This window comes from Balearica regulorum, chromosome 10, assembly GCF_011004875.1.
Source record: "Balearica regulorum gibbericeps isolate bBalReg1 chromosome 10, bBalReg1.pri, whole genome shotgun sequence".
Lineage (NCBI taxonomy): Eukaryota > Metazoa > Chordata > Aves > Gruiformes > Gruidae > Balearica > Balearica regulorum.
The window spans coordinates 13,359,105-13,374,267 of NC_046193.1; the positions used below are offsets into that span (position 1 = coordinate 13,359,105).

At 44.1% G+C, this 15,163-nt stretch overlaps 1 protein-coding gene across 4 annotated transcripts in view; it reads right to left on the reverse strand.

Annotated features, from left to right (window-relative positions):
- The window catches only part of GRIP2 (glutamate receptor interacting protein 2), a 294,138-nt gene that overhangs the window by 60,503 nt on the left and 218,472 nt on the right, over nt 1–15,163 (reverse strand). For all 4 annotated transcript variants that reach the window (XM_075762147.1, XM_075762150.1, XM_075762146.1 and 1 more), the window contains exon 2: nt 432–512. In XM_075762147.1, the coding sequence (XP_075618262.1) occupies nt 432–512 (81 nt within the window). The remainder of the gene's footprint in view (nt 1–431; nt 513–15,163) is intronic.

The following is a 15,163-nucleotide window of genomic DNA, read 5'->3' on the forward strand; positions in this document are numbered from 1 at the left end:
GAAGGTTTATCTTACACAAAAGTCTGCTGTGACTGACTAAATATCAAAACAAACTTAGTCACATCTGGGAAATACAAAGCTTGCCAGGAACTGCCAGTTTTGCTCCCCACCCGGCGAGCTCGGATGTGGCAGTGCTTCTTCCCTCTCTCCTTTGCTGCTGTCTTCCTCTTTGTGGATGTCAGCACAGCACAGGAACTGGTCCTTTCCCAGCTCCCTGTAACCACCATCAACAGCTCCGCGCCAGACTATGATTGCGCCAGTAACACACCACTCACTGAAACTGGTTACTACCATCCATATCTGCCCTCTGGCAAAAGCCTTGTTCATAGATGCACCAAAATGGGTGGTTTGGGTTTTTTTACCCATTTTAGGGGTAGCCAGGTAAAGTGTAATGGATTCCCCAATGTTTTGGAGCTGATCCCCTCCTTTACCTGGGATACTTTGCCTCCTGGATACCAGGGCTGCATCCATCCCACCAGAGTCCTTGCTTCCCTTCGAGTATGGGCCATCATCTGTGAGCAGAGTGAACACAGAAGCTGAAATTAGTACCAAAAGCAACAAACGACAGAACTAGAGCACTTCAAAAAGTTTGTCCTGGTGACACCGGAATTGGGATCACATCCGTATCACAGGCTGTAGGCAAGAAAACACATTAGCAGCGCTGGCTTTGCGCTGCGCGGGGTATCTTGCTTTTTAGAGATGGAGAGAAAGAAACAAGAAGGCAATAACATTATCTGATTTATTCCTCTTGGAGCTAATCCATTAGGAGAGAACAAAATTCCCTTACTCCTGTAATTATGTGGAACAGCTGAGGACAGAGAAAGCTGTGGCATTAGTCTCACAAGTTTTAAGCCTGTCATTATGCTTGTGAAGAAACTTACGGTCTTTGGAAATGGAGTTATACATCAGGACACTAACAGGGCACTAAATCACTATACTTGAATGAAATTGCCTATTCTTATAGATCCCATTATTTCAAAGTCACATTTTCCTGCTGCTGTTCCAGCCTCTGTACAATATAGAGAGCACCTTCTCTGAAGTGATTTAAAAAAAAAAAAAAAAGTCAGACGAAAGAGAAAATAGCATTATGCACTGTTAATGCACCGTCCAGCATAAGTTGAAATTTGAAGTATTTAAACATCTTTGTATTCTCCTATTGGAAGACTCCTATATGGCATAGGAGTTATTTGCAGAGAAGGGAGCATGCTTCTACAGATTACATTGCTATCCATCCAAAATGTCTATTTTTATGGCATTTCCTAAAAAGCTGGTCCTTTTTCAATCAATAATTTCCAGTAACCACGTAGTATCAAATAACTCCCATTCTCAGTGACCACATTCCTGAATTGCCCTTCCCAATGTTTCAGTAGCTGTGAAGGTTTAGAAGTTGTACATGACAGTATAAATACGGGTTACTGAAAACCTTATCCATTCATTCCTGGCTGCAGCCCTTAAGTAACTTATATTTAAGTTACAGAGATTTTTTGTCTTGCTGCGTACAAAGGGAACAACGACTTTTGTTCAGCCCCATTCCAGACAGTGGTCTGTACACAGAGAAATCAAAACCAATGCTCAGTTTGCTGGCAGCCCACTTTCCCCACAAACAGAAAAACAATGGCGTAAATTGAATCACGTGGGTTACACTTAACTACTAGGAGGGGAACTTTGCTGAAAGGCTTGAACATTTTTTTAAAGTAAAATGAAATAATGTTCCACCTAAAGTAATTTCAAAAAAAGAAAAAAACATTACCTAGTTTTAATTCTTGTTGCCCCAGCTGAAGTAACTTCACAAGTTGACAAAACTCAGTGAAATATTTTGGCTGACTCAAATCTGCACTTTCAAGCATAAAAAGTTTCAGGTGAAAAAGAAACACCATTTCATTTTTCAGCCCAAATGTTGCAGCCCATAGAGGGACAGTGTAAATATCCAGAGCCTGGACTCTCCTCCTGCGTCATTTTGAATGCTCTTCCATCACCACTAAACTAAAGATTTCTAATGAAGCAAGAACTAGCACTTGGCACTAGACCATCACCAAACTATGCCAAGCCATTGCTGCCAAAACACATTGAACCTTGATACCCAAGCATCCAGGACCTCTGAGAAACAGAAGAATGAAGCTCTGCCTTTCAAAAAATAAGGGGAAGAACAGATACGATAAAACAGCAGTGTCCTGACCATGGAGACCTTGAAGCATTACTCAATGCTGACAGTGAAAGCAGCAGCACTTGGCTAGAGAATTACAGCAAGCACCAAGGCAAGCCATCGGTTTCAGATAGGTGCTGGTACAGCCTGCCATCAACTCTGAGAGCAGAAGGCTTGAAAATGAAATTTGCATTTTTAATAGCAATGGTTCTTTGGGTGATGGGGAGGCCAGAGTCAAGGATAATCTGGGCTTAATGACTCTGGAAAGAAGTTTAATTTACTTGGGACAGTTTAGCTCCAGCTTCCAATTTTTTATTTTTTAAAAAAAGCAAAGCCCCACACCATCTCCTCTTCGGCAGCTGTTTGATAGTGATAAAGATTCAGCGCTTTTAATCTCTGTCACTGTTGGCCATGCTTGTCTTAATTTCTCTCTTTTTTTCCTAATTCCCTGCCTTACCCTCTCTCTGTCACCCCATGCCTTGCAGAACTGCAGAGTCAGAAAACAGGAATGGTTTGGGAGTATAAAGCAAGGTGGCTTTTCCCAAGAGAGCAGCAGTACAATGCTGATCCAGCTATTCCCTGCCCACACCACTCAGCCCAGCAGCTACAACCTCCCTTTGTTTCTTTCCCAAATGCAGCAGTAGGTTGGAAGGGGAACCCCAAAACAGCAGCTTAGGATGGCCAACATGAGGTTGCTTTTCAGTACATGAGATGAATCTGCAAAAGGCTCCTGCAAAATACCCTGGGACATCCAGGGCTGGAGCGTCTCAATACAACTGGAGCAGCAGCGTGTCTTTGGTGATGTAGGACACCGAGGATGACGAGGACCACCCGACTGTGCAAGTTCCTTTCCACGCAAGAGCACTGCTACCAGCTCTGACCCCAAGTAACATGCTCAAAGCAGCAACATTCTGCCACGGACAGGATCCCTGCATTCCCAGGAAACCACGCATGATGGTTCAAAGCCAAATCCATAATCTGCTGGCAAAGTAAAACAGTCAACCATCTGCTTCGCATAAACACACCGCCCTGGACCAGACAGCCACCAGCACCCTTCTGTGCTTCATTTCCCCATCACACCCCCAATCAGTATTGATATGAAACCCCAGTTTGCTAATGGCTACCCTCCCTACCCCAATGGTTGTTGGTAAACGTGCCTTGGCTACCATTTCAGCAAGCAACCAGGTTGCCCGTGCATTAACAACGGCTTCCACCCCCAGCCAAGCAGCGACCCGAGCTGCAGCCGCTGCCGGCAATTAGCAATGCACCCCCCCGCACAGTCCCGCGCTGCTTCGTTGACAGCCTTATCAGCCAGCAAATAATTAGCACCACAGCTCCCCTTCCTCTACTGCTTCTCCCTTCCAAACCCAGTTGATTATGTGAAAAATGTTTGGTTTTTCTCGCTCATTATCCGGCTAAAATGTTTGAACAGGAAAGGAAGCTGCCACACACCGCCTGCCGAAGTGTGAATTGGCATTTGCTTGCGTTAGCATCCCTGCCGCGTGGCGCTCTGTTCATTTTCAGCCGATTTCCTGCTCTGCCACTCAAGCTGGTATTAATGGAGTCGCTTTTTTTCTCAGCTTTTTTGTTTGGGTTTTTTTTTTTGGGGGGTGGGGGTGTACTTTGTTTTTTATTTTTTAAAAAAAGAAATTCCTTCTCTTTGTGCTCTTAGTCATTTCTCCTGCCTAGCAGAGCATCGATTCAGAGGCGAGGTTGGTAACTAGCCTGATTGCTCAGTCAGCCCAAATTGCAGCACCAACCCAAGCACTGAAAATTCATGAATCTCTCCACTCCCTAAAATTGGGAAAATAACTTCTTTTATCCCCTCTCTTTTTTTTTTTTTTTTTAAAGCCTGCACGGGTTCTTTTTGCAATCAATCAGTGCTGGAGCCATTAGAGGTGTATTTTTCAAGCTTTTTCTCTCACACCAAGTGGGCCAAAAATTTTCCAAAGGAAAAAAATTGTGTAACTGGTGATTTTCAAGCAGCAGTGTTAATGCTGGCTCTAGATCTTTCAGAAAAGCTCACCAAGCACACAAGACCCTCAATAAAACTGAGAACGCAACACTTTCCATATATTGATCCCATGGGAATCTGTGACAATATAGAAAAGTTCCTCTAAGTTCTTTGACAATAGTTTTTGCCATTTCAATGTCTTTCTTACACCAGGGAGGGAAGAGCTCCCGAGTCCCTGTCCCTACACACGTGGCCCTGATCTCTCCTCCCCTGTAGCAACAGCATCTTAAGTAGTACACATCTCATATAGCAACAAAAAAAAGAAGTGATAATCCCATCTCATTCCCTCAAAACCAAACTTGGCAGAGTAGGAAAAACATTTCCCTGCTTAGCTGAAGTACCGGGGCAGGAAAAAGGGAAGGTCAGGGCAAACTCCAATATCCCACCCTGCTGCCAGGCGGTCAGTGGCAGCTCTCGGCAGGGCCCGTACTCAATGGCACTTCAGTTGCTCTAGTGCAATGTGTCGCCTCCAGACAGGTCACTGTAATATTTCATGCCGCCCCTGTTTAATTGAGATTGTGCCAGTAGCATCCAGGTTTCCAGGCAAGACAACCCAGGAGCTAAAGACCCTCATCAGAGGCACCATCCCCTGGGCAGGCAGCGTGGGAAGTGGCACAGGATTTCCCAGGGAAGATGAGGGAGAGGTCAGCAAAATACAGGTATTTTCCAGTAACTTTCACCCAAATAAAAGAAAACTGGCAGATTGAGTCTTCCTCTGCCTCCCCCCCAGGGGAAACCCCAGCGGGGATTCAGGGCAGCGCAGCGAGGAGCAGCCACCGCCCTGCAAAACCGCTCAGCCACGCAGCAAGAGCCCAGCACGGGAACACCACCACTGCGGCAGAGATGGCCCAGACCAGACCACATCTGCCTCCGGAGCGGAGCGGGCGGCCCAGCCTCAGTAAGAAACCTTCTATTTCCAGAAGAGCCCTGTTGTGCACAGGACCAAGCAAAGAGTTTGGCGGGGGGTGGGGGGGTACATTGGAACCATTTCATTCTGCTCTTGCTTTACTCGGGTGTTGGGGGTTTTTTCCATTCCCTGGTTTAGCATCTCACTACTGAATAGATTGCCTGGGACACCAGTCCCCCCAGCTGTGAGGTGCTGCCATCCTCCCCTCCCTCCCCAGATCATACTGGGAGGTACCAGAGGGGCACCGGCAGCAGCAAGGAGAGCAAAAACTGGCCAGAGATTGGTGTCTCGGTGGTTAACCTGCATGGGGTTGTATAGCCGGGGCTCTGCTGTTTGCTTCGTACACACCATTTGGCACCTCAGCTCCAGCAATGGCCACAGGGCCATAAAAATGTCCTGTCACCTGCTGTGCCACCAGCACAACCACTTCTCCCTGCTTTTTCACCACTTAGTGTTTTGGGGATTATCTACTTCTACCCCCTGCTTCAGGGGAGAAGACAAGAAAGCAGAGGGGAATAACAGTTGTTAATAACTGCAATCCAAACAGAAAGGGAATAAACCCAGTTAACCGGGAGCATGGGCAGAAGTGGATCTGTGCAATGTCCTCCCTGTCTGCCAGGCCCACGGTCTGTCCTTCTGATAAACACCAACGCAGTCTGTGGTTTTGGGTTGGATCTCGTTGTTTTTTGGATTAAGAACATAAGGCACTGACAGAAAAGACAAGTTGCTCCATGAGCAGCAGAACTTGGTCTCCCAGTTTCCCATGGCTGTGTCTGATGTGGATTCTTTCAGGTCTAATAGTAAGGTTGAACTTACCTCCCCACCCTTGCTTTCAGGCTGAGGGTACAAACAGGAGTCCCTCCTCTAACCAAAATGCTTGCTGGCCCCTTAATCGTCTAGCAGCCAGCTGGTTGATTTGCAGGGGTCAGCTGCATACACTTCAATTAATCCTAACTCCTAGGAAATCCACAGCTTCCCTAAATCGGGGATCCCTGGGCTTCCAGAACAGTTTGACCCATTTGTTGCCCAAGCCAGTCAACAACCCTCACCATGGATGACTTGATGCCTTTCTGAAAAGCCTCATTGGCCCCCGGCGTTCACAGCGCCAGCAGAGACATCCTGGGCCAAATTCTCTCTCTGTGGCAACCAGCAGCAAAACCAATCTCAATAGCATCACAACTGTTCTTAGTTAAATTCCCAATGGGATGTGAGCACAGGCACCAGGATCTCCTGACATATGTTAGGTCTCAAGCCAACCTCTGTCGAAATGGAAAAAAAAAAAAGCTTCCTCAGAAAGAGTACTGATTTAGGAGTTCATTATCCTTGCCTGTGGGGGGAAAAAAGAAAGGGTTTTTTTCATTTAGAAGACTTATTAGTCTATGTTATTAACAGAGATCACCTCTTAATGAAAATCAGCATTGGCTAAATAAGATTCTGTGACAATTAGGCTTGCTGTCTGCAAGTTGTTCAGATTCCTGGATCGCTTTAAGACAGTTCCCACAGAGAAAGTGCATTAATCTTGTGCGAAGACCAAGAGGTAAAACCTCCCATTTGTTTAATGGAAAAAAGACAGCTGGAGACAGTTATTTTGCCATAGGGTAATTGCACTCCTTGTTTAGAGAAATGAATACTAAAACAGCGTTAAGAACCAAAAACTGTACACGCTAATGCAAGCCCGTACTTTTTGCTAGAATAAAAGCACCAGGTTGGAAGCAAGAACCCAAATGACTAAAACTAAGTGCGATTTGATCCATTTTGAGGAGAGTTATTTCTGTACGTCAGAGGAGGCATTTATCTGCAGTCAGGGATATGTGAGAGTGGGTCAGGCAGCTAGTGATGATCCAAACTGCTGGTTCCTGGGAGCTAGTCTGCAAGGCCTGGGATTTTAAAGATATCCGAGTGCCTGAAGATGCAGAGATGTACTTCAAAACCAGACTATAATCATCTAGCTGTATCTTGAGGCACCTAATCACCTTTAAGAAGTTGTCATGTTACTAGGAGGAAGGGAGAGAAAAAGGGATACCTCCACACACACCCATTCTGAATCTCAAATTAATGTTCAGCTCCCAAATTACCCAGCCTCCACTACAGCCTGGCCAGGGGCTGTACCATCGTTAGAGGAGGACAGTAATGTAATCCTTCCCACCTCTCCCCAGGCTGGCGCCCCATGTGGCATCACACCCAGTGGCATTTTATGCACCAGTAAGGGGTTTAGGGTTGATTGCAAGGCTCTACACAACCAGCATATCCCCCTAAGGGCAGTTTGGGTTATTTTAGCACTGCCGCAGCAGGTCGGAGATGGCTGTGTCAGCTCTGCACAAGAGCAGCACAGCGGTGGCCTCCCATCTTCAAAGTACTTAGCCTTTAACACAGGAGACAAGCAGATCTATAGAGGCTAACACAGGAAAACAAAAAGCCCATTTTGAATACTGTCACAAACAGATTGCATGATTTCCTGAAATTACTTAATTACAGAGTCCACCACAGCCCAAGAGCTCCTCCCATGTCTCCGCTTCAGACAAGAGACCCTGTTTCCATGAAGAATCCCACCATCCTCAAGCTTTCCTCAGCAGGTGGCTTGAATTTTCTTCGCTCAACGAAATACAAAGCTCCTTAGGCTCTTGAAAAATTTGTACGTGAGTTCATTAAGCCTAATACAGACATTCAGTTCTTTTCCCATCTCCAGAAAGGCATTACTCCAGCTCTGTATCAGAAAAGTTAAAGAAAATAAATAAATCGAACACAAACAGATGAGAAACATCTGCCAGTGATCTCCAGACTGCTTTTCCTGGTGCACTGCAAAAGTTGAGCTAGAGTTCACGATCCTACACTACACTAAGCTAGCCCAAGCATACAGCAACAAATACACTAAATCCTTAGGCAAGGCAGCCCATGCTCCTCTGAATCTGCTGAAATGCTTAAAAACAAGAGAAAAAAAAAAGTCACTTTTGCTTTAGGATTCTACAGCATGATTTCATTGTCTTGACACTGACTGTTATACTCACTGCACCCAAAAACCCCACAACCTTTAAAAGGCCCAGTGTTTCCTGGTTTTTTTGTTCTCCAGGAGGTAAGGTGAGGCATTTGGAAGATGCTGGTGAATAACCCAGTGCCCATCACAGATTTTCTCTCCACCCCTCCATCAGCACAGGGCATCCTCAACACAACTCTCCCATGGCAGCCACTTGACCCAAGCAAGGCTTTGAAATGCTTCTCCCTTCCTTTGCACCAGGGAGATTTTAAAAAAAAAAAAAAAATTCCCCTTAACCGGCAAGCTCAGACTAGAATGGACCAAGTTATTTTGGGACCAACCCCTCCCTAATTTCATAAATACACGTACCAACAAATTTGTGGTACAAGTGGCAGAGGCTGTCTGTTGCGAAGAAGAGCCTCATATTTTTCCCTTCACTGGCAATAAATCCCCTCACAGCACATATTCATGAGTTGCATAGGAGACAAATGAGGGCTTGGGGAAATGTTTTCTTTTCAACTTCTCTTATCACAAATTTTTTGAGAGCACAGCCAAAGAGGACAGCCACGCCGTACAATAACTGTGCTTGCTGGAACAAAGTTCTTGCCCCAGAAATGATGACTGAACTTTCTCCCATTTTCCCAGCTACTTCTGGTGAAAAAAACCCAAAAAACCCAGATATCCCAAGAGTGTTAACCTGTGCCAACCCCACTGCAGCGATACTGCGATCCCTTCCCCAGGCTGGGAATGTGCTCCACCAACTGCAGCTTCTTGTGCAGTCAGAAGTTTTTGTGGCATCTCCTCCATCCGTTTATGCAGTCATTGCTCCCGGCATCTGAGCCAGGTAGAACTCGTCCAAACTTCGAGGTTATTCCAAAAGGAAGTTGTACTTCTTAATTTCCTCTCCCTCATACACGCAGCATGAAATTCATCTCCCCACACCCTCCACATCTCCCTTTTTCTTCTAAAGCCTGCATTCATTTATCTACCAACCCTTCTAAGGCATGTATAATTTCATAAGCACCTGCTGCTTTATTCACAGGAAACAGATCTATAAAAGATACAATAGCCTATTGTTCAACAGAAAACTCCATGCTTTGTTCTTCTATTTTTTTTTTCTTTTTAATAAGAAACCAAAATTACTTTTAAAGGAACAATTTGTTTCAAGCAACCATTTTCAACCAAAATGCTGTAGATACTTATTTGCATAGCAGTAGCCTTTATAAGACCAAGATATGAGCCAGAACATGCCTCTGTTATCAAGCAGGTCATCTTCCAAGGGATACCAGAGCATATTTCTTCCCCCCTGCAAGCCCTCAGCAGATACATAACACTGACAGAAGACAACTCCTGCTTCTCATGGAGAAGAGCTTCAGCATCTAGTAAACAAGTAGATGATCTACTTTTTTGTGTGTGTGCATGCACAAAGCCCATTTAAGTTAGCTCTGCAGAGAAGCCAGGTTTTGGAAAGATTTAACTCACATCAACTTTCACAGGATATTAAACACCTCCCAAGGACTGATCCAAGTCCCATCTGATAAGAATGAATGCTGGACCTGGCTTGCAATGTCAAAATCTGGTACTCCTCATGCTTTCTTTAAATACATAGTGTTCCATTAAAAAAAAAAAAACATAAAAGGGAAAGAAATGAAAAAGACATGATTTGAGACTCTGCAGTCAACCTGCCATCACAGTCATGTCTTTTATATACCAGAGACATTACTACAATGCATTGTCTGTCACCCATTATTGCTTTGGAAGCCAGCGCAGAGTAACTTTATTTATCTAATCAGTGCATCTGAGGGAGTGTGCGATAGAGGGCCTGGAAGCAGTTCTTAATTTCCACTCAAGCTGTACTGAGGGATGGAAGAAAAAAATACTTGAAAAAGTGAGTACAATTTTTTATTAAACCCAGCTCCATTTTTTTGCTTGGTTTTCTGTAAAAATGAACTTCACATGCTGTCTGTATATCCATCCATCTACTGTCCTTTCGCACCTCTGGAACCAAGTGGCTGATATCCATCAACCTGGCAGGGAGAAAAAGCAGCCTGAAAGAGGACTGTAGTCCTGTAACTTTCATTAAAATTGTGTTTTGTGAAGACCCAAATTGTTGCTCAGCAAACCAATGAGCTGCTGTGCAAACCAGCTCTAGACCAGCTTCACCGCTCATTTTCCTCTGCATGGTAGGGAGGAGAACAAGGGATATTGGATGCAAAACTGTTGAAAATAAGTGTTCTAGCTCTCCTGCTCACAGAGGAGCTTATATTGTTCTTCTAAAGTAGCTTGTGATTTCTTTTCTCTCTTTAATTTAAAAATATCAGGGACAACCTTTCCCCATTCTGGTGAGGATATGCTTCTGTGCGTTAAGTTAGGCTTATTAAGAGCTTCTTGAAGGATAGCACAGGCTGGGTCTTCAACACAAACAGCTTTTCCCAAACAAAACCCAAACATCCTCACTTTTATCCACCTCTTCCAAAGCATCCTCTAAAAAAGTCCATACCAAAAAGGTCCCTTTTCACTCAGTGAGCCCTCTCCAGTTCGCTTTTCTTAAGCACTCCCCAGCAAGACTTGAATTTCTAGTGTTAAAGAATAAAAAAGAAGAGAGAAAGGGAGAGAGACTTCCCCTCCCACAATCCCTCTCACCCTCCCAGGCATTTTCAGACAGCTTCATCAGTTTGTATTTATGAACGACACAGTAGCAGGGGAAACTACGCAGTTTCTCACCCCCCTTGCAGGTCACATTTGCACACACAGACACACACATTATATGCGGTAATTTTGTGCATGAGGGACAAGAATAATGCAGAAATGAACTCAATGATATTATTATTTCTCAATGGTTCTTGAATAGTGCTTGAAATGATGTTATTAAAATTACATTTTCCAGTCAATCTGGCAATTTCTCTTATTAAGCAGTGTAGACTGTACTGGGGAGAGTCCAACAATAAGCTAGGAAGGTGAAATATTGCTGATATACTGATTGTGTTATCTGAAGAAACTACCTTTCAAGAGCAAAATTAAAGAGGAGTAAGACACATTTTCAGGTTGATCTTTCGTGAAAGTTATCCAAGTGAGCAATTGTAATATGGTGAGAAATGACTGATAAAGTCTAACACCATTCCCAGGGAAGAATGCCTCTCTAGATACAACTGGGTTTATTAATCTATGCAGCAGGCAGCAGTAAATCCTAGCTAGCAAGGGAATACGATTCTCTCGATTAAGTCCACACAAGCTTCCAAACTTTTTCTTGAATATGGAGATGGATGAGAAACACAGCCTGCTTAATCCAGAGCCTGGGGACTTTCCTTCTTTCAAGCAACAAATGCCATGCTAAGTGACTATGGAGTGAAATCAAATAAAACCCCTCAGCTCTATTGTGGCTTTTCAATCAAATGAAATTAAATACTGTCAATTTATTAGACTTTAGCACTCAAATCACTTGTGCCACCTAAACCTAGCAGCCGCTATTACCTGCTTGTTTAAAAACCCTGCAGTTAGCCAAAAAGTAAAAACAAGCTTTGTTTTAATGAAAACCATCATGATCGCTTTCACTGCACAGGGTTTGGCACTAAGCTGCCTCCCAACTGGGAAGGTTTGTCAAAAGGTACACCTGAGCAGGCAAAAGCTTTTATTTCTGACATATCCATAGTTAAAGCAAAAAAAAAAAAAAAAATTATCAATGTCCATATTACAAAATATTTTGTGTTAGGTTTTTTTCTGTCTTACCTAATGCTGGGCTTGGACTCATAGAGGTCCAAGGAAGGAGATGGAGAGACAGGACTCAGGTGCCATTGGCAGTGCCAAGAACTGAGCACCCTCATGCACAGCCTGGATGTGAATATACAGCGCAAGTCAGTAGCTTGGGGATGACAGAACAGGTAGACATCAGGACTTCCACCTTTTGAAATGGAGATTGATTTGCTGCAGTGATAGTACATTCTTTGACCTATTTCACCTTTTACAAACTCCATTTTGGTCCCTACAGTCTTTGCTTTAAAAATGGTACCCGTTGTCTTTCATCCTCCAAGGTCTTATAAAAGACCTGTCGAATCAAGAGGTTCTTAACTTCCCAGGTAGGGAAGGAGCTTCAGAAGCACAAGGTAGCGCTGCACTGAAGAGATGGGGAGGAGGCAATCTGATTTGGTGCACAGGCATGGCAGCAGAGCACATAACTCTTCAATGGGAAGGCAGAGAGATAGAATATGGAAAGGAAAACTGTAGAAATTCATCCTATGTGTGGGAACATGTATGTGTTTTCCCTTTTCACCCCATGAGAAAAATTAACCTCCTGGACATTGTGTTACTGGATGTCTTGTCATAATGGATAGGCACCTTTCTAAAAATCATTCAGCACCCCTTAGGGACTTTGAGGCATGATTCACAATAATTAGGCTAAGCTCTTTGACCTGTATTATCCAGGGGATGAGACTGGATTGTGAATGGTTCATTTGGGCTGAAAACAATCCAGTTTGGGGGAAAAAAAGTCAACATGCCGTTTGGGCAGAAGCTGGCTGAAGAGAAAAATCACAGTTCAGTGAAAAGGTCATTTTGTTCATTCTTTTCTGTGATTCAGGCCAGCTCAAATCTTGGGATCCCACCCTTAAATGAAGTAGGAGGATACATCAGTATTTCTCCAACAGCAATGAGTGCCCAGGTTCTCCACACTACCTTTTTCAGCTGAAAGATGCTCAATTTCAAACAGAGAAAAACTGGAATACCCGCTCCCCAACATACACAGATGGGAAGTAAAGAGATAGAGCACAAGTTTTGAAATAAAAGTGGGAGTAACAAAAACTATCATTGGATATCCTTCAGTTCATAAATTGCTGGGTTGAGACAACAGTTTTTTCTTCTGGGCTTTGCTACAGCCGGATAACTTCTCCCAGTTCAGCGGGGAAATAGTCAAGAGCAAATCTCTTGTGGCAGGCAGTAAATAAGGCCGAGAAAAACTGATTGGAATCAGCGAAGAGGGAAGATGAGGTGGCAACAGGACACCATGCCAACAAGACACTATGCCAACCTTCAGCCTGGTAATCCTTTTTGAAGAGGGAGTCACTACAGTTGTAATACATTTTTTTGTTTTACTCCTATAGCACTTCCAAGAGAGCCCATGTTACACAAGTAAATTAAGTGCTCCCAAGAGCATACATAAAATTTTAGCACCTGTGCTAAACTTACAGCATGTGCTGTGGAGAGCAACTAAGAGTGGTAAACCAATCTTAAGGAAAACTGCTAGAAAATATAACTCTTTAGATAAGGAGTTCGGGGAAAACCCCTTCTTATAGGGAATCCCATCCTACTTCCCTGCTAATCTCCAGGAGCACATCAGCTTGACGTGGTCAATCCCTGCACCAGCAAGATTTAACAAGAGTGGGCAAGGGGAGCCCAGCAGGGCTGCTGCAAGGAAGGTCACCCCGCCACTTGGCCAGGTTAGCACCCTCTCTCTGCCCCCATTTACAAGCCTGCTCTTGCTTAGGGAAAAGGCCTGGAAAATGAAATGAGGAATCAAATCTGGGAGATTTGCTGTGCCAGTTCAAGAGGTGATTCACACCACGCATAGACTTGTATCAATCTCAGTGCCGACAGCAATAAGAAAATCCATGCAAACCACAAGAAAACAAAACCAACAAAACCAAAAAAAACCCAGGCAAAACAGGCAACAGAAGAGATGCACTTCAATACAGTAACATTTAATAAAAGCATGACCCAGGGATCAAGGGGTGAAGCAAGAAAATACATTTATATAAAACCTAAAGGATGCCATCAGCACTAGCATAAAAAAGTCAAATAAATGATGAGGAGGAGATATCAAAGCTGTCCATGACCTCATTTGCTACTGCACTGATCTTATCATCTCAACTAGGCTACAGCTTCAAAAGGAGCAATGAAATATCAGAGCAATCAGAGTCTGGTGAACCAGGACAACCCTGGCTAACTGTAGCCTACAGCCGGATGGTGCTCAGCCCCAGTGAGGGCAGGGCAGGGCTGGCACACGGCTCAGAGGCTCTGCTGAGTGTGGGGAGAGAATAAACCAGCCTGACCCAGCAGAGAGCAGATGTAGCAAATTCTCAGCCTTCTTTTAAGCAGAGGGGCTATATCTCCACCAGCTTTTTCTATCATCCCACGGGCCAGTGCACCAAAGTATCTCACAGCTAGGTTTGCCAGCGACATTGCAATGGGGCAGTTCCCATTGCAGCTCCCAGCTGGAGCCCCCAACTTGCAATGCAGCCCCCAGGGTTTGGGAACCTCTTTTAGGAGGACTGCAAAGACAGCTAGTACTGCTGGAAGATGCCATCATATGAGAAGACATTCAATGCAGTAGGTTGCAAATCAGGTGTTTTATCCTGGATTTGCACTGCATTCTGATGCAAAGTGCTTAAAAACCAGTGGGAGTCAAGAAATAAGGAAGATGTTCCAGACAGCATTAACTGTTTTAAAAGAAAGATTTCCGGCACCCCATTTAGACTTGTTTCCAGCTTATCCACGAAGCTCCGCTAAACCTTACTAAGACTTAATTCCCATAAATGTGATTCTCCTCTCAGTGTTTAGCTAAGTAGCAATGTTTCAAAAAAAGTAAATACCAAATCGTGGGAGTTGGATTATTCATTCATGTGGTAAAAGCCATTATATATGAATATATACAGATGTTCCCACTTCATGACTGATCTAAACATATGTAGATTTTAGACTCTGACACACAAACCATCCATTATGCAATGGCCCGTGTACGTGGCTGGGCTGCTTTTATCCTCGACTGTGTCAGGAGGATTCACAGGAGCTGTGTGAGAGATGGAATAAGCTTATAGTTAAAAGACTAAAGAAAGTCTAAGCTAGAGCCTTGCTTAAAATGAAAGGAGGGAGGGAGAAGGCGAGAAATCAAAGAGCCAGGGAATATCAGATTTAGCAGGACAACAAGATGAAATAAGAACGTTTCAAAGCTCAAAATTATTTGATGTTAGAACTGGTCTGGTCTGACCCCATCAAACCAGTTGTTAAATATTTGCCTGAATTGTCCATTAAATCTTGCTTCCAACAAGTTCTGCTCCTGGTTTTGCCCTACTTCTTGCTTCCCATCAAGCCTTGCCTTGGCTGCAGTCTCCACTGACATCCCATCCTCCAAACAGGCTG